General features: G+C 37.8%; 1 protein-coding gene across 1 annotated transcript in view; it reads left to right on the top strand.

The window, feature by feature from the left end:
* The first annotated feature begins 1,099 nt into the window (after positions 1-1,099).
* LOC149544982 (uncharacterized) overlaps positions 1,100-19,968 on the top strand; it is a 28,646-nt gene continuing 9,777 nt past the window's right edge. The window contains exons 1-2 of the mRNA XM_089796028.1: positions 1,100-1,277; positions 1,784-1,881. Coding sequence (XP_089652154.1) covers positions 1,100-1,277; positions 1,784-1,881 — 276 coding nt within the window. The remainder of the gene's footprint in view (positions 1,278-1,783; positions 1,882-19,968) is intronic.

Genomic DNA, 19,968 nt, shown 5'->3' with positions numbered 1-19,968 from the left:
GGTTAGGAGCTCTGTAGTGGAGACTATGATGGCAGGTATTGGGTGACCAGAGCATTGACTGGACATAGTGCGATGAGTACGAGTACGAGGGATGCCCAATCGATCGGTAGGGTCTAAAACCTCTTTGTGATTTTGGTGTATCCATTTGTTAGCACATTCCCCCAAAAGAAAAAATGTGATCCCACTAGCACGGGTCTAGTGGGAATGCTAGCAGGATTAGTAGGATCGTGTTCCCATGACACTAGTGTCATTAGGGAGTCTAGCAAGGATTCAAATAGTGTTTTACAGTAACGCATTCTCTCGATGGAAATTGATGCAAGAATAGGGCTAGTTAGGAAGGATCACATATCTGCAAAGAGGAATGTAAGTCATGTTGCAGGAACGTGAACTTGAGGTTTAAGGGCTTGCACAGTAGGAAAGTGGTAACATGGGCACAGTGGGAGAACACGATCCCGCAGGACCAAGGATCAGTGAGATTGCCAGGTGTATCTATTGTGGGAATGCACTAGTGGGATCAAACTAAAAGGGTCAAGGGTAATACCAAGGTCAACACCGCAATCCCATAGGAATAAAATTCCACAATAATGCAATTCTGCGGGAACTAGGGTTGTGCAGAAAGAGGTAGAAAAATTTGGGGTTGAGAAAAGGGAGGGTGGGAGGATAAACAAGGAGATAGAAAACTAACGTTTGGAATTTTTTTGGTGGTGTGTAGTGGTCCTTGGATGTGCTAGTGTCACAGGAGTGACGAGCAATAGTGTTGCACGTCGGAGAGATGCTAACACCTGTTGATTGGGTACCGATCGAGGTGATCAGATTGGGCTACTTGATGAGGTTGCCCCATACTCGAATGTACATGGTGATGGTCACAATTCTTTGCGACAGATGGCACAGTGAGATAGTGACATTCAACTTATCGACAAGGGGGATGATGGTGATGCAAGAGGATGTGTATCGGATATTCAGACTACCAGTACAAGGGACACTAGTCATGGAGATCAGAGAGATGATAGTGGAGGTAGGCGTATAGAGACTGGAGGGGCCAAGAGTTGAGTACAGGATTCGACGAGGACACTTTGCACTAAACGAGCATCTAGATCGCATGGCGGCAGAGCGGCAGATCTATTTCTATGTGTGGCGGATACATTGCCCCAGATACATGTGGTACAAGGGTTACACTAGCATTGATTCTAGTGGTGATGTGGATTGTGGATGCAGGATGCCCAATGGCATGGGGTTCTCTGATGTTGGTCAAGCTATACCGAGACCTACATCAGATAGTATACTAGGGTGGCATTCGACAGGGGAGGAGTATTAGGTTTCCTACACTATTATAGGTATGGGCATGGGAGCATATTGTAGTGTTCAGGCCATTGGGGCACAGAGATAGGCAGGCAGAGGAGCCATTGGCTTATAGCTAGACTGAGCCATTGACATACCACTACATGGATTTAATGGACTACTGGAGAGTGTGCATTGATGATATAGTGACAGCGATGTGGAGGCCATACATGGGCCTAGGACCTTGGGCAAAGGAGGGAGAGCAACTCCTATACTCTATTTTCCCATGTTTTGTGTTTGAGAGGTGGGAGTATGTGGTAGAGCAGTACAGGCCAGATAAGCAGCTACGATAGTTTGGATGGTAGCAAATGGCACCAAGGGAGTTGAACTGGTATTAGCAGGTGACATGTGAGCCAATATTGATGTATGGGCCAGCCCTTTGGAGGGATGGTTTGTTGAGGGCATGGCTAGAACTAGAGCCATAACAGTGGGATTGGTTTGATAGGGCGGCAGATGCAGGCTCCAAATAAGAGTACCAAGATAATTTTGTGCAACCAAGACCAGTGGGGAGAGCACAAGGCACAAGTTCAACAATGGTGGCAGGTGAGCTAGCCCAAGCAGCCTAATAGGGGTGGTATGTGGCAAGACGGTTGTGGTAGCAAGAGCCTAGGGGCAGGCAGATAGGGTAGGTGTGGAGGTGGGTCAGGTGGAGGGGAGATTGGATGCCATGACTTTGGAGCGGCAGGGGGTGCAGGCGAGACTAGACACCCTTCAGTAGGAGCGAGATAGCCTGGTACTGGAGGTGGCGACCTTATAGGTGCAAGTGGTGGTGGGAGGGTTTTTGGATGAGCTGTGAAGACATCGAGCAGAGATGGAGGATTTGAGGGAGAGGACTAGATTCTACCGAGGGAGGTACCATGCCGTAGTGCCAGCATCATAGATTGAGCACTACAGGCGACCGACTCGGTCAGGGATAGTAGGTACCCACATAGGGATGCAGGGAGGAGGGGAGAGTATAGGTAGGTCCAAGTGTATAGGGCATAGTCATAGGGTAGAGTCGAGCCAGTGGCAGGGGAGGAGGGAGGAGAAAGAGAGCTCTAGGATAGGAGAGGACTAATGAGGCCACCACCACCGCCACCATGAGCTAGGAGAGGGGCAGACGAGGAGACTGATGATGTAGGGATGATGGGTTGACCATCAATGAGTAGGTTATTTTTGGGATATTGATTATTTGGTATATATCACCTTTTTTGATATACTTGAAGATTTTGTGCGGGCTTAGACCCATTTGTATGATATGGACATTGTACACTGATGGACTATTATTCTTTCATTCTTTCATTGATATATAGATCTGATGATTCTAGTGAGATATGGGTTATGGATTGGTGATGTTATGTATAGTGGTTGATATGCGTTGGATAGGCAGTGATGTTTTGATGATATTGCTGACAATTGGTGATGCAGGATGTGATTTTTGATGATATTGTATATATGATACAATATGTTTTTGATATGAGTTTGGCTACGATAGTGCATATATGATGTGATGTGATGTGATTTGATGTGATCCTTGATGACATGATTTTCCTTATGATATTTTAGATTTGATGATGATGAGATTTGTTTTATGATACATGTTATGTGGTGTGATATGTTTTGATACAATCCTAATGATGTGATGTGATCCTAGAGAATGTGATTTCTTTTGAGAGTATCTAATATGCTGTTGTATGATGATAAGTACAAACTAAAAAAAAAAAGTGACAAATGTAAAATGAATCACCAACTAAAGGATAAACAATAGATTTATGATATGGAAAATTAATATAATGTCATGACATTTAGGATATGTTAACACAAATTGAAGATGGATGAAAGATTGAAAAATGAATCACAAAATAAAAGATGAAAATACAAAAAATAAAGTACAACTTAATGATGATCTACAATGCTAAAATGAATTACAACTTAATGATGAAATATAATGCTAAAATGAATTATAACTTAATGATGAATGATAATGCCAAAATGAAACCTAATCTAATGATAAAGGACAATGCTAAAATAAATTATAATCCAATGATGGATGACTATGCTAAAATGAATCATAATCCAATGATGAATGTCTATGCTAAAACAAATCATAATCTAATGATAAATGACTATGCTAAAATAAATCATAATCTAATGATAAATGACTATACTAAAATGAACCATAATCTAATGATGAATGACTATAATGCTAAAGCTTAAGCAAACTAAAAGAGAGAATAATAAATTTATGATATGCTAAAAAGAAAATAACCTAAAAGATACACCTGAGATTTATGATAAGCATGTGAGAATAACATAAAAGATCAAATGCAATGATATTTCGAGATATGATAAAAGGATACAAGCTATGATAATACAACATACTTGATTCTAGGAGATGCAAGACAAATGATGATGGTGGAATAGGATAACCAATGCTTGACTTATCATAGTGTTCTATGATAGGAAAAGTGAACATAGGAGATACTGACTCTAAGGAGAATAATGTTGGAAAAGGAGTGACCAACAAACTCGCAATCAAGAGGATAGTAGAGATTTTAGAGCTAGGATACACTAGTACATTTTAGATCAAATTTTGACCTTTATTTTCGACCAATGCTCTTAAAATGCTTGATGAATAATTTTTTTTTTGTTTTTATGCCCGAGTTGGTCGAAATTTCTCCAACTTGGGTTCACATAACTCATTTATGCTCGAGTTGGTTGAAATTTCGACCAACTCAGGTTCATCATAAGAAAAAAAGGGAAAAACGAGTCGTCATTTTGCCGCCGGTCAAAGGTGGGTTTGTCTGCATGTGCACCACGTGCGGGAGCTCTTTGAGGTGAGGTAAGTCCATGTTGTTACCTGATCTGGTAGCATATACATTTTTTTTTTTAGTGATAGGTTGCATCGTTCATTAAAACCCTCAATATTTTCATGCTTTGGAGATATAGCACTGTATCATGCCAGATACTTTTAATGCTAGAATTTACATCGCTCAGTTTCTCAGTTCATACGAAGTGAATATATAAAGAGTTGGCCATATTTATATAATTTAATGTAATCTGATTTTTTATTTGCTCCGGACTATTTTTTAAAAGATTCCAAATAAGATACATCTTTCATTGCATTTGTTAGCTTTAATTCTTAAAAACCTCACAAGTGGTCTGCTTGCTGCCTCTTAAGGCCATTAATTTGTGTTCTCTCTGTAATTTATGAATGAAGGGAAAAGGAAATAAATTTGATAGGATTGTAGGGTTATGAGGCGTGGGAAAAGGTGGATCCCCTAATAAGTAGCATTCATTAGCTATTGATTGTGTATCTCCCATTACCAGAGGAAAGGAATCAATTTTTGACACCATTCTGCAATACATGCTATAGTTTGTTATTAAGGTTTACACCTACTCTATTCTTTACTCTTAACAATGAAAGTTTGACAACTATTTTTACTCAATCATTTTAGTTTGGTTTTCAGACAAAAGGGAAAATAGTCATGGTTAATCTGGCACAAAAACAGGACAGAATGTTGGATCGGCTCTCAAGAAATAATTTCAAGGAGGTGAAGATATGAAGAACATTATGATTGTAAGAAATACAAAAGCCCCATTGAAGAGTTTCTCACTGAAGGAATACAAGTTTCGGTGTATGAAATGGAGAAGCTCCTCAACAACACTAAATCTACTTATATTCAGGCAAGCAAGGCCATGGCTTCTACTCCTCTTGATTTAAAAGGAAGGAAAAATAGGATGTAAAATACATCTCAATGGGAAAATTTTCTCTATATTGTAGTACATGGTTATTTCCATTCTACCATATATCTTTGGTCTTGACCTGACAATTAAAAGATTATGTTAACTGCTTACCTAGATTCTTCTTGGAGGGACCAACCAAAGAAACTAGAGATTTGATGAAGAGCTCTCTTCCATTCTTCGATAGTGTTTTCATCCTGTCGCTCTAAATGGCTGCAATGCTTCTAGAATGCCTGAGCGAATGCACCTCATAAAATAGAGTATCAAACATCATAGAGTTGCATGTCATAAAACAAGGGAATTATGAAGTCGTTCGATCTGCACATCCATGCTGCCTCTTCTAGATCCATTGGGAAACATTTTCAAAAATATTTAGGTTATGCGATGCCTATTCTTCAAAGGGCAACATTCATGCAAACAACATGCAACAACCATATTGGATGCGTGAGGCATCCTAAAAGAACATCTGCAATAGAAGCATGCTCACTTTCCTGCTTATGCAATCATTCTAACTTCAATGTCTATGATTGTATTGAGAGTATCGAAAATGCACTAAATGATTAGAAATGAGTCTTGGACTTGGCAAGGATAAACTAGCTTAGGACTTAGTAAGGCTGAACCAACTCAAGACTTGGCAAGGCTAAGCCAACTCAGGACTTGAAAAAAATACAACAAGACTAGCTAAAACTTGGCAGGACTCAACAAAAAACAAGTTTCTAGGAGTTTTATCTTCGATGATTTTCATGCACCACTAGGACTCGACCAAGGTCACTCAACTAAGAACATGTTAAGAGTTAGTGAGACTTGGCAAGTCTAGGAATTGTGCTTAAATGCATCTACAAGAAGTTAAAATAAAGAAGTAATAAGTTTTGTAGTTTCTAGGCCTTCATGAAGATAGATATGACAAAGTGTGGTGACATTAAGAATAAAATGAGGCAAGCATCTCTAATCAAGGTTACAGAAGCATTTTAGATCTACCAAAATCTCTATATTAAAAATGGTACCCTCACATATAAAGTAGACAAGACACTACAAAAATAAAATCCTCCCAAATTTCCACTCCTAGAAAGAACAATATGACACGCTTTTAAATTTATAAAAAATAGTGCTTAGTCTCAACTTATAATTTTTTTAAATACACATTCATCAACTAAGTGGGATCCATAAACCATGAGAACAATGATATTGAAGATGGTTGGGTCCAACTATGTTCCCATTTACAACATGTCAAAAGTATTGGAAGCCAATTTGAGGATGAAAAAATTCAAAGGGAGGTCCAAGTGATCTAGATGTGTCAACAATAAATATATCCTATAATGGATTGATTACTCACCTCTTTGCCAAAAAGAGATGAGGAGGGAAACCTCTAGATTGAAAGATGATGAAACCTCTCCAAAGAAATGTCAATAGACTAGAAAATAAAAGTGACCTTAAAAACCAAGAACACCAATGCTTGGAGGACCCAAGGAGAATCTCCAAAGAGAAAGGAAATGTCAAAAAAGGATGAAGCATAATCACCTATATATTGAAACTTATATACAAACTAGGAGAGTTTGAAGATATTCTTGAGGCAAAGGAGGTGGGGTGGAAATTTTGGTTTAGATGGCACATCAAGGGACCATCTATTTTCACTAAATCACATGTTAAAGTTTAATGGTTTGAACCCTCCTAATCCATGCCTAATAAGTAAACCCCAAGCAAGGATCTCAAACGTCTGCACCATTTAGTACCATGGTTATTCATTGCATTAAAAATCATTTGTGCAAAGAGATATCTTGGAAATGTACCAAAAAGCATGGACATTCTAGAATGGAGAATAGGGTGTACCCATGCATAGACAAGACCTAAAAGCTAGTTTCCTTGAAAGAAAAGAACCAATGACTTGAAATCTCAATAAGGATAAGATGGTGCAAGATCATTTGGACCTTTTGTACATTCCTACTAAAAGTTGTTGCTAATCCGGTTGAATGTTTATATGTTCTCTTTGGTGCAATTTCTTGGGTTCTCTTTATTGTTGCAAGAACTATAATTGGATATTATCATTTCAAACTTCATGTCTACTTGCTCTTAATGGGATAGTTCTGCAAGCATAGCCTATGAACTACATGACCTTTGGCAACTATTATGATAGCAACAACTATACTATTGAGCATTTTAAAGAATGTTAGGCAATATTCTAACTATTGACTATGAAGTTGGTATAGATAATAATATTTATTACCTACAATTATCTACAACTAATATTAGTGGAGGTTGAGTGTAGTTGTTGGCATCTGATCATATTGACCATGTATGTAGATGACTATACTATACATGATAAAAAGCGTTGAAAAAGATGGGTTACTTTTGGTGGAATTATAAGCCAAGAATCCTGCCAAGGTAGATTAAAAATAAGAAAAGATAGAGGTAACACTAAAGGTAAATAGTGATATTATCAATTATGGTGTTGAAAGAACAACAAGGGTTGTTAGAAAAAGAAACTGAGGATGATGTTATTTGTTAACAGTATAGTACATAAAATAAGGGTACTAAAGTTTGGTGACCTTGTATGCTAGTTAAGTGCCAATAAATGTAGTTGCAACTAGATTCATGGATCACAACTTGTAATTAGAACTTGAGTTTTGAATACTTTTATGTTATGTTGATCTTGGATGCTCAAATGAAATGCAAGTTATGAGTTAATTATATTCCTTCTTTATGTTAGAAGAGATTGTGTGTAAAGAGTTACTTGAAAGGTGGCCTTTCACTTAGTTTTTCTTTGATTGCATTAGAAGTGATGGGTCTGCATTAGGACCCCAATGTATCATAAATGAAATGTGGAAATATCTTATCTTGATTTTATGTTCATTAGTAGAGCTGTCTACCTTATTTAAAGGACCGAAACTGGTGTTTTTGATAAGGTAAACAGGTTTTAAGGGGTCCTGAAACCCATAAGTTTAACAACAAGAAAGGCTGAAAATAAGCGAAAAAATGCCCAGCCAAATCATAATCCTTACGGCTGAAAATAAGCCCAAAGGCCCAACCCGAAACAGCTGCCCACTAAAAACGCTAGAGAACCAACCAGAAAAACAGAGACCAGATAAAAAGCCAAAGCCAGGAGAAACAAAAACCAAAGGACAGAGACCAAACCTAGCAGACTACTTCTCCATCTCGATCATGGTCTGGGCAGCTTCAGCGCACTCTTGTTTCTCTTCTACCTTATGATCCTGGGCGTTCGTCAAATCCTGCTCCATAGTGCTGTCCTTGGCTTTATCCACATCCAGCCTATCTTTGTCTCTGTTCTATTTATCATCTTCCTCCATCTGGTTCCTGTCTTTGAGATTATCCAAGAGAGAGAGGATGTTGTTGTTGATCGAAGCGAGGAGGGAGATCATTCGACTAGCCAGGTTGTGATTGTAGTTCTCAATATTTTTTACTCTCCTCTCCATCAGAGTCTCCCAGCTATTCCGGTCGCCTTGGCTTTCAGCACCTGTCTTGCTCTTGATTTTTTCCATTTGGGAAAGCCTATCTCTGACATCCTCAAGCTCATGGAAAAGCCATTTAATTGATCTGAAGTTTTCGATCATGCTATTGCGGGCATTGTTCAATAGATTCATACCCGTTTCTCTTGCATTATCAGAAATAGCCACCATAGCCGGGTCAATTAGCTCATTGAGTCTAGGCTTCTCGAGGTCGTCCACCAGGAGTTGGGGGTTCATCGCCTCTCTGTAAATTCCCATAGTGGCCGTTCTCACATTGAAGTTCTTCCAAGCCTTCCTTCTATTATTAACTTGCACTTCCCCCTCAATCTGTCCAGAGTTGTCATTTTCCTCCAAAGGAGGCTGAGGATGTATAGGGGAGAGGGGAATGGGCAGAGAATCCTTTCCCTGACTGCTGGAGCGCTCCATGCTCTCTCCTTCCCTCTTCTATCTTTTTCTCAGTTTCTCCTCATCCAGCTCCTCCTTCGAAACCTTGTCAGAATCATCAGTATCCATTTCTTGCTCCTCCTCAGCAGAGCCAATTTTAGCTGGGGTATGACCTCTAGGGCTCTTTCTGCTGGGTAATTTGATAGAGGGGTAATCCTTCTTATGGCTTTTAGTCTTCTTACCTTAATGCTCAAAAACCTCATCAGAGCTGATGCTCTCGACATCGTCAAAATCTGAGGAAAAACTGGAGCTGCTCTTTTCAACATCCGCCCCCTGGATAGGGTTTTTGCTAATGGTTTGAGCGTGGAAATGCTCATGAATCAGAAGCAGAAGACCCTCATGCAGTGCCAGGTTGATGGTAGCTTTCTTTTTAAAACTAGAAATGGCCTTGTTCATCGAGTTAAAAAGATAATACGGGAAGGAGATCTTACTACTATGCCAAAAATGATTCAGAATCACAAAATGGTGAGTCCTAACCCTATCAAACCTGGGGTCTAGGGTTATATATTCAGTGACAGCGTAGAGAACATACCTCCAGAGCTTCTTTATAGTATCCATTACAAAAAATGTCTCTTTCTTGCCCAGCTTGTTCAGCTCTTCAGTGTTTTTCACAAAATCCTTGATAGCATTAGAAGACATCTTCTTGTCTCTGAAGAATTTATGCCCCTCCATCGGAATCCCCGTGACTTCAGCAACCACATCCTCAGTAATTTGAAAGTAGACCCCGTTCATCTTAACCTTACCATTATTCCACGAATTCACCATGCTGTTAGTGATCTCAGGATCCGAGCCATGAATTTTCTCGAAGAAATTAGTAACCCCACCCTTTTCCAGTTCTCTCCAAACTTTGGCCTTGTTCTTCCACTTCTGAACTTCCCCCACTGGCTCCTTTCTACTCCTCTCACCCGTCATGTTTACCTGATCAACTTCCACAATTCTCATGAACTCTGATCTGTGCAAGTTATTTGCATTCGAAAAAATGGTGATGTTTCTTTTATGATACCCATGAATAAACCCCTTTCTGAAAATAATGGTATCATCCTTTCGAACGTGTCAAAATGTCAGAGGAAACCACTTTTGCTGGTGCAAATCACGATGCCAATAATGGCACTTACCATTTATTAAGCAATCTTTATTATCCATAATTGCATTGGATTTGAGCCGTCCTTCCCAAGATATTATCTTGGTCGATGAGCAACTTTGCCTCTGCCAAAAAATCTTTTTCGGCATGCCAGGATAGATTATTGGTGGCGTTAACCTCTTTATTAGCAAACCAATCAGCGACTGGGTTTGCCTCTCTGTAAACATGAGTGGCGTGGACCTTATCGAACTTTGTGAGAGTGGCGCAAGTCTCAGCAATTATGTTTGCAATCGTCCACGAGGGAGGTGAAATACCATTAATGGTATTAATAATGTTTTTGGAGTCCCCCTCAAGCCAGAGTTTAGTAATCCCAGCTTCAAAAGCCAACTTGACCACCTTACTCGCAGCTCTTGCTTCAGCCAGATGAATAGTCTGGATTCCCAGCGGGGAAGCAAAGGCAGCTATTCCCTCCCCATAGCTATTTCTTATGATTCCACCGCAGCCTGAAGGGCTTGGGTTACCCTTGGAGGCCCCATCAAAGTTGGCTTTTGACCAACCATCTGGGGGGAGAAGCCAGCTAGCATCCTGCCTTTTGAGGTTCCTGTCTTTTTCTTTAGCTATCTTTCTGTCCCCTTCTTCTTCTTCTTCCTCCTTCAGCACTTGGAGATTTTCCTTTATATTCTTCGAGACCTTCCTGCCAAGGATTATAGCCGGCTCCTCTCTGTCTCTAAATATTATATTATTCCTTTCCTTCCAGATTCCCCAGCAAAAATGGGGTAAAATCCAGTTCGAGTGATCCTGCCGACCAGCAATCTTACAAAGACCTTTCCACTAATGGAAAAAATCCATGAGATTATCCGGTTTGCACCAGAGGGTTTCATTATCATGTGTGATGACATTCCACACCTCCCTGGCATAGTCACATAAGATAAAAATGTGATTTCCGGTCTCAGCCTGATTCTTACACAAGGGACATCTACTGGGCATAACATGTCCTCGCTTCATGAGATTGTCATGAGTAAGGATTTTGTTCTGAAGAGCCAGCCAGTAAAAAATGTTGATCTTTGGAGTGAGACCCGGAATCCAAGCCTCCGCCCAAGGGGCCTTCTCTTTTAAGCTCCAAAGGGAATTATAGCCTGAGGCAACAGAGTATCTTCCATTGGGATTATCCCTCTAGACCAGCTCATCCCCCAAATTGATAGGAATCATGGAATTGAGCATAAGCATTATAGGAGTCAAGTCCTCAAAGATGAGGGATAGGTCACTCCATTCCTGGCCATTCCAATAATCACAAACTTTGGACCCAATTTGATCAGTACAAGCTTGCATCCATCTCTCAAAAACAGGGTTATTGATAAGTGGATCTTGGGAAAGCCATCTATCTGACCAGAACTGGATGTCCTTCCCATTTCCCAATTTCCATGATATCCTGGCCTTAGCCAGGTCCCTGGCTTTCATGATCCCATTCCAAATGTTCGATCCTTTTGGGATATCTTCATTAAAAAGGGTGAAAAGAAGAGTGGGTCTTCTAAGGTACTTGTTTACCAGGGTGTCCCTCCATTCACCGGTGCTACTGAAGATCCGCCATATTTGTTTAGCTAGGAGAGCCTTATTGAGGTGAGTGATCTTTCTAATGCCCAGACCTCCGTACCTCATAGGGAGGCAAACCTTCTCCCAAGCAACAAGAGGATATCTTTTCTTCCCTTCATTACCATTCTAGAGGAAGTCTCTCTGGATTTTCTCCATTCTTTCAGCTATTTTCCCCGGAATTCCAAAGAGGCTCAGGGAGTAGATTGGCAGATTTTGAAGAGAAGATTTGACTAAGAGGCATTTCCCTGCTTGAATAAGAGAGACCCCTTTCCAACCAGCCATCTTCCTATTGAATCTGTCCAAAATATCATTCCAAAAAGACTCCGGGGGTGAGGATCCCAAGGGAAGACCAAGATAGGTAGAGGGGAAAGAGCCTACCCCACAACCCAGAATCCTGGCAATTTTACTTTGTCTAAACTCAGAGGTGTTGATGAAAAAGAGTGAGCTTTTGTTCCAATTAATCAGCTGACCCGTCCCACTGGAGTAAGTATCAAGAATCTTCTTCAGGGCTCTGGCCTCTTTGACAGAAGCTTCCCCCCCCAAGATAGTATCGTCAACAAATTGCTGATGAGTGAAGGGAACGCAATTAGAGGAGGGAAGGATCCCTTTGATACAAGCCTCACGCTTTCTACAGTCTATAAACCTTCCTAAGCATTCAGCTAAAATGATGAACAATATGGGCGAAAGGGGGTCTCCTTGTCTGAGACCTCTGGAAGGTTTGAAAAAATTAGAAGGGACCGAAACTGGTGTTACATTTAAAGTCCTTGAGAATATCTCCAAGATGTCAGCAAAAAGCCTACCAATAAAAAAAAAAATTCTTCCAATAGTAATTACTTTGGCACCCTGACATTATCAATTAAATGAACAACAATACATTGCTAAACTAGTGATTGAGGAGGAAATCAAGTTTTTGAAGTTACAATAAATCATCAATTAGAAGATACTCAACTATTTTAAATATACTAAAGCTTACTCTTATCCTAGAGGCCACCCAAGCTATAAAAGTGGAACAATACAACCTTATAGCCAATGTAGCATGTCTTGTTAATTTCTACCAATATTAATGGCTTTAAGGATAAAGCATCACTTTGTTGAGCTGAGAGTGAACACACTCAATTATTCCACCTAGAAAAAAATTAAAAACAATATTATCACACTAAAGGATCTAATCTATTCTAGGAAATTAAAAAATTCCCCAATTTGTGATCAAGCTAAATATCCCCAAATCCTTTCATAGACTCAGTCCATAACCAATGAATAAAAGTTGAAACTTTTTGGGCATTTTGTTTCAATAAATTGGAAATGAAATGGCTAAATAGTTGCATATGCACAAAGTTACCATTGATAGGGAAATGAGACAATCTATCACCTTCTCTACAAGACTCCAACCAAAAGATCCTTTGAGTCCCTATCCATTTATACTAAGATCAGAGAATCTATATATAGCTTTCCCTCTAGAGCTCCAACCAGAAGATCCCTTGAGCCCCTTGTAGGAGAATCTATGTAAAACCTTGTATCAAGCCAAGGAACAAATGAAACATAATGGCATGCCAACAATTGGAGAAGGAATCAAATACTAAAACTGATTCATTCTTGTAGACTCGGCCTGAGTTTAAGACCCACCTTGATATCTTTAAATCCTTAGATCTGTGTAACCAACAATTCATAAACATTAAACTATGGGTTTTTTATTTCAATCAGTCAGCAATCAAGTAGATAGACTATTGCACCTACACTCCCACCTACAGAACTAAGCTTAATGGAGAAGTAGGAAAATTTTTGCTTTCTTTGAAGAACTCAAAAAAGGATATGTCTAGGCCCATATCTGTTTATAATAATGTGGGCGAAACTATGTAGAACAATTCCTAAAACTAATGAATAAAAGAAGCAATACAACACCCAACAATTAAAAGAGGACTCAACCACAATAAACCATAACTTTTCTAATAATACTCTCTTGTTCACTATTGTATTCTTGAAACTTCTAAAGAGATCAAACACCTTGACCAAATTCTACAAATTTATAAAATAGATGTACAAAACCAGTACAAAAAAATCTACTATCAGTTTTACACAATAAGATGCAAATGGGGATATATAGAATACACCATTAAAAGATACAAATGTAGAACCAATGTGGGTTGATAGGAGATGTTGTCACATACATGCAGAATATCTCCACCAAACTAGAAAAATACAAGTCAGGTGATGCAAGCACAACTCCACTAATCTAAAAAAAACTAAGACACATGATGCAAGTACAACTGAATGAATGTTGTAATTCATAAATTGAGGAGTGATGATTGTGTGCTGATTTAATGTATTTGGAAGTGATGAATGGTAAATGATCATAAAAAAATTTCTTCTTTTATATATTATTCGTGGAAGGTTCAACACCTGTCATAAAAATTGAATCACCACTTTAAATTAATATGTTATTCCCCAACTTTATCTCCCTTGGATGCCCTCCTCAAACAACACCTCTTCTTTATATCTTACAATGTAAGAGTCACTTCTGTTCACCACATGTGCCCCTTGCATTGGTCACAGCCTTTCACAATTACCACCCTTCAAATAAGGTCAAACTCTTCATCATTGTTGACCAAATGAAGGTACTTCCTTACTATCTTCCCCTCCCTTCTTCCATCAATCCTTCCTTAATTCCTATGCTCCCTTTATGCATATCAGAAGTGTCTTATATCTTAGGCCAGAATTTACTATGGTTATCTTATGATTATCTAGTCTTCCATGCCTTCAAAAGAAGTCTTTCCCCGTTGTTTATATCTAAGTGAGCCTTTCAGACAATTTAGAAGCATTTTTCTACGTTTAGTTTATCCTCATCCTCTTTTTATTAGTATTGTTGCATTTATTTTATGCATCTTCATTTATTTTGGGGATGACGTGACATGAATACTAGATGTATATTATTTTGAATTTTACACGTGCGATCCGATAGATTTTATTACAGGCATTTCTAAATCTCTATTTCAGCATAAAGAATGGTGAAAAAACTGGCAATGACTCTGACATCCCTCTTTGTTATCTAGCGATGGCAAAAATTGGAACCATTCTTAATGAGATTTACAAATTGAGCCAAGAATGGTCCAAGTGTCTACAGGTGGGTGCTGTGAGTAGACTATGCAAATTCAGCTCTGTTTCCTTCCTTTTGCTGGTGTTCGGTGCAGGTTTGCATTAATTTAGAATACTGCACAAGTAGTGACTGATTGCTATCACTGAGATCCCCTCTCAAGTAATAAAGAACTGCACCAAGTTTTCTAGCATACATTTCCATCTACAAGTCACCTATGCCTCGTATAACTCTCAAAGGTTTTGGCATGTTAATTGTAGCCAATCTCTCTAAAATCTTACTTTAATTTGATCTTTCCATTAAGATTCCTTAACATATATAGTTAGAATGTACAAAATTCCTAACCTCTTAGCTATAGCTCCCTAGAGACTATCAATTCTTTATTCTACTTTAAAACTTTCCATATGTGATCTTGAATCTTCTATAGTTATAGCATGCCCAAGAAGGTATTCATGTCTACATTTTTACTTTACATTCTTCTTGAAATATAAACATTAATAATTCTTCCTATAAGATAATCTTCAAAAAGACTAAACTTTTGAGCCTAGATAGTAACATACACAACCTAGAAATAATAAACCTTGAGAAAATTGTAATTACATCATTTACTAGTATGTTGTATATCCTTTTTGTTAATAAAAAATGGTAGTGCTAATCACCATAGTTTTTGAATAAGAAAACTGACTAAATACTCTAGAAGAAGAAACCATTGTATCAGTTGACAATAGGATGGACAAAACCAAAGAGACTGAATTTAATGTGAAAATAAAATATGTAAATGGAAAAAAAAATCATCTGCTATAATATGAAACTATCTTAACAATGAGCTTTGAATTTTTGTGTCTCAAAAGTCAAAGCATATGAAAGTGATACTTTAATAGTCAAATTACCCTTCCAGTAACACAACTAAATTTTGTATGTTCTCTCTCCCTTCTAGCATGTAACATGATGGTAGAAGATATTTCTTCTATTTAGAAAATTATAACACTTTCAACTATTTTATGAATTCTAAATTATCAGATCAAACTTACAAATGGACAAGATGTGGGGCAATTCCAAGTATAGCGTCATTTGATCCATTGGAGCCAAGTTTTAAATTAAAATTACACTTACCAAACTAATCCATGGACAAGAATCATTATAATTTATGAGATGATGTTCTTCAACAGTTGTAATTAGAAGTTAAATTCATGTATCTCTAGGATTTGAATACCAAAGGAGGGAATCTTATTCCTTAGTAACCCCATGATCTAACATGACTTAAGTTCAAGTGGGATAGGATGAGAGGTTAACTTCATAGTTCTGAAATCCTTTCCCTAGGTACACTAGTTCAACGAGGAAAATCCTAAGATGTTGGATACACCTCTAGTCAAGGGTCACACCAAGATGACAAGAGTTGTAGGATTTGACTGATAAGGTATAGGACTCTTACGCTAGTGGCATAGTAATAGAAATGGTTAAGTTTTTCGTAGTGCCTATGTGGCAATATCGTGGTGCCTAAGTGGCATAGTAATTGTAATGTGCCAAAGTCACTTCCAGGAAACTTTACAATGCAGATCTTTACTAACATTTAAGTATACTATAAGTTGATCTCTTGTGATTGTAAAGGCTTTTGGTCTTTTTCAAAAGTTCCCCAAAGGATACAAAAATTGTTTTGTAATTGGAACCTTTAAACTTCTAAATCAAGTAATAGAAAAATGAGATTGACTGTTTCTGTCTGTTTATCCATTGTGTAATTTTATATGGAGTATTTGGTTTTCTTCATTATCTAGAAAGCACCACAAAACTTTTTAATGAATTAATGTCTTTGAATAAATGAATTAATGATGGTACTTCTAATTCTCCAGCTCTAGCTAAATCAAGTTCTAAAAACTCAAAAAAGGAAAATGGTTCTGATGCTGTAGCTATAAGTCTTACATTCAAAATAAACAACAAGGTTTCATACATAACAGTACTAAAAGGTGTGTGTCTTTTTGGGGTTCAAGTTTCAAACTACAAGTGCACATATTTGTATATTAAATTGGCACCTTCTATGCTCAAATGGTTGCTGATCTTTGTTTCATGGCTTTCTATTCCAGCACATAGTGCAATTGTGCTGAAAGCAGAAAGTATAGCAGATAAAACAGAGTGGGTTAGCAAAATTATGACCTTATTCAACCTTCAAAAGGTGTATCAATAGAAGGACCAGTATTATTTTTGTCTTGATCTTATCCATTATCCTATACTAGGTGTGTTTTTTTGGTAGAAGGGTGGTACTGCATATTTTGCAAACATCTATGCCTTCTAGTAATTATAGGATCATTTTAGTTACATTTGAAAACATTAATCAAGAAAAACAATATGTGCAGATATAAACATTAATCACATGATGTCCAATTTATTTGTAGATATATTTTCCTGTGAAGAAAGACCACGCCTGACAATATGAACGCTGAACAAAATGAGACAATGGCTGCATTGTGGGCTCAGTTCTGAAGAAAACCTAATAAATGTTATTGTCCTTGCAAGAAGTGTAAAGGCTTAAAGACTCGAAGAATTCTAATCACAACAGCCCAAAGTCATTATAGGCAACATGGTCATGTTGAAGGGGGCCACGATTTTCGTCCATTGCTGAATGTGGATTTCCTACTGGAGGAAGATGGAGGTGTGAATATCCAAGCTAAGGATAACACTCTTATGGAAGAAGATGATAATGTGCCAGAGGACATGATTGAGGGAGATGGTATTGGGGCAGGTGATGAAGAGGCTCACAATGATGGTACTAGCGAATCTGATAATGATGATGAAGATGGTCTTGATATACCTTTGCTTGAGAAGGCACACGAGCCCTTATACGAAGGCTCCCAAAAAACTCTACTCTTGGCTATAGTGTTGTTGGTGAACTTAAAGGTTATGAATGGTATATCTAATGTAGCAATGTCACGTATGCTAAGGTATGTCATTTTTGTCATTTTCAATGTTAGCATACAATTACTATTCATTATATTAACAATGCATATTTTTTGTTGTAGGTTGATTAGTGAGTTTTTGTTACCACCATCAAACATTTTGCCTCGTTCGTACCGAGAATTATCTAACATTATGGATCAGATTGGAATGAAGTATCAAACAATACATGCATGTCCCAATGATCCCATTCTATATCATAATCAATATGAATTTGCAGCAGAATGCCCTGATTGTCATAGTAGTAGATATCGGTCAAATCAAATAACAAAAAAAGTGCCTCACAAGGTTCTTCGGTACATTCCCATTATTCCACATCTTCAACGGTTATTCAGGTGCGCTACCTTGGCACAATTTATGGATTACCATGCACGCAATAGAAGTCAGGATGACATTATGCGAATTCCTGCCGATGGTTTTGCATTTAAAGAGATAGAAGAAACATGGTCACACTTTAAAGAAGAACCTCGTAATTTGAAGCTTTCATTGGCAGCGGACGGTGTCAATCCATATGGAGATATGAGATCTGTTTACTCAGTGTGGCCTATTTTTGTTATTAATAATAACATTCCTCCTTGGATGTCCATAAAGAGGGAGCACATAATGTTGTCAATGATTGTGCTAGGTATTTTTATCATTTTATAGTTATCTAAATTAATTTATAAATAAAGCATGAAAATGGTCATAATAATAATGTAATGTTTATGTTCATTCAATTGCTAGGTAAATACCAAGTGAAAGATATGAACGTGTATATTGAGCCCCTGATTGACAAGTTGTTGAAGTTACGGAATGGCATCACTATGTATGATATCTCTAGATCGATAGGACATCGACAATTTCAATTCCATGCAATGCTTGTATGGACAATACATGATACCCCTGGGTTAACTCATTTTTGTGGTATGTTATATTTTTAATATCACATATTTTTGGTCTGTTATAATGCTTACACATTACTATCAAATGTTTAAGTTGCGCATGATAATTTTACATGATCCACTTCTACATGATCTTGTAGGTCTTTAGACAAAGGGAAAATTCGCATGTCCAGTTTGTGGTCCGAAGATGAAATCTCGTCATTCGAGAACTTTAAGAAAGTAGGTGTTTGATGAATTTAGACACTTTCTCCATAGTAATCATAGGTATCGAATTGCCGAAAAACATCTTTTCAATGGGAAAGAAGAGACATCATCAAGGCCACAAAGAATGACACCTCATTTATGGAAGTTGGAATATGATCAACTAAATTGTCGAGGTAATATCCAATTTGTCGTCCGAAGTTTAAAATTTGTATTTTGATATTGTCTTATAGTTACTAATGTTGTAATTGATGCTTGTGAAGGTCGTCAAGGCATCAATGACCAACTTCCTAGAGGAATGAAAAGTTATCCTACTCAATTTAGTAGGTTACCGTACTACAAGGATATCCCAATTGCGCATTTGTTTGATACTATGCATATTGGAAAGAATGTAACAGAGACACTATGGAAAATGTTGGATGGAAGGTGTGATAGAGAACAAATTGCCAAAATTTGTACCGACATTCATGAATCCAATCATGCACTAAAAGCTTCCATTGAATCAAATAGCAATGGAGACTGCATAAATACAAGCGCCCTTCCTTGGTTATTAATGGAGCAACAGAGTGATGCATTAAAAGAAGTCATAAAAAAAAACAAAATTTCCAACAGGGTTTGCTACAAATATAAGCACTCTTCTATCAAAGAAAGGTGATTTTGGGCCTGGGTTGAAAACACATGATTGGCATACCTTCCTCAAGGTAAGTCATGTTCTCCATTTATAGTATATTTGTAAGATTGAATGTACTACCTATTGCATTATTTAATAATATATTGAAATGATCATTTTTAATGATTGCAATTCGTCCTACCTCTATCCCTTCCACAACAGTTTGACAACAGTATTAAACAAGTTATATATGATCTTGGAAAATACACGAGGTTAGAAGTGTTTTTTCTTAGATTTGTAGATGTCTCTTAAATCTATTGTATAATTTTATTTGAAATCTCGTTTATGTGGTTTTGTGTGTTGAATCTCTTTTAGGTGGTTATCATCTAAAGAAATTGACAAAAAAGACATAAAATACTGGAAGAAAAAAATTCCATAGCTTATGTGTGAAATGCAAAATTGGTTACCTCCAACCTTTTTCAATGCTCAAGAACACTACCTCATACATCAAGTTGAGGAGATTGAATTGTGTGGACCTGTACAAGCTAGATCAATGTGGATGGTTGAGAGGCACTTGAAATTTATGAAGGGCTTGGTTCGACAAA

The sequence above is a fragment of the Cupressus sempervirens genome, chromosome 8 (genome assembly GCF_028749045.1).
Source record: "Cupressus sempervirens isolate cs-2001-9-10 chromosome 8, ASM2874904v1, whole genome shotgun sequence".
In the NCBI taxonomy this organism is placed as follows: domain Eukaryota; kingdom Viridiplantae; phylum Streptophyta; class Pinopsida; order Cupressales; family Cupressaceae; genus Cupressus; species Cupressus sempervirens.
The sequence above is the reverse complement of the archived record's forward strand: the minus strand, read 5'-3'. Positions and strand labels throughout refer to the sequence as shown.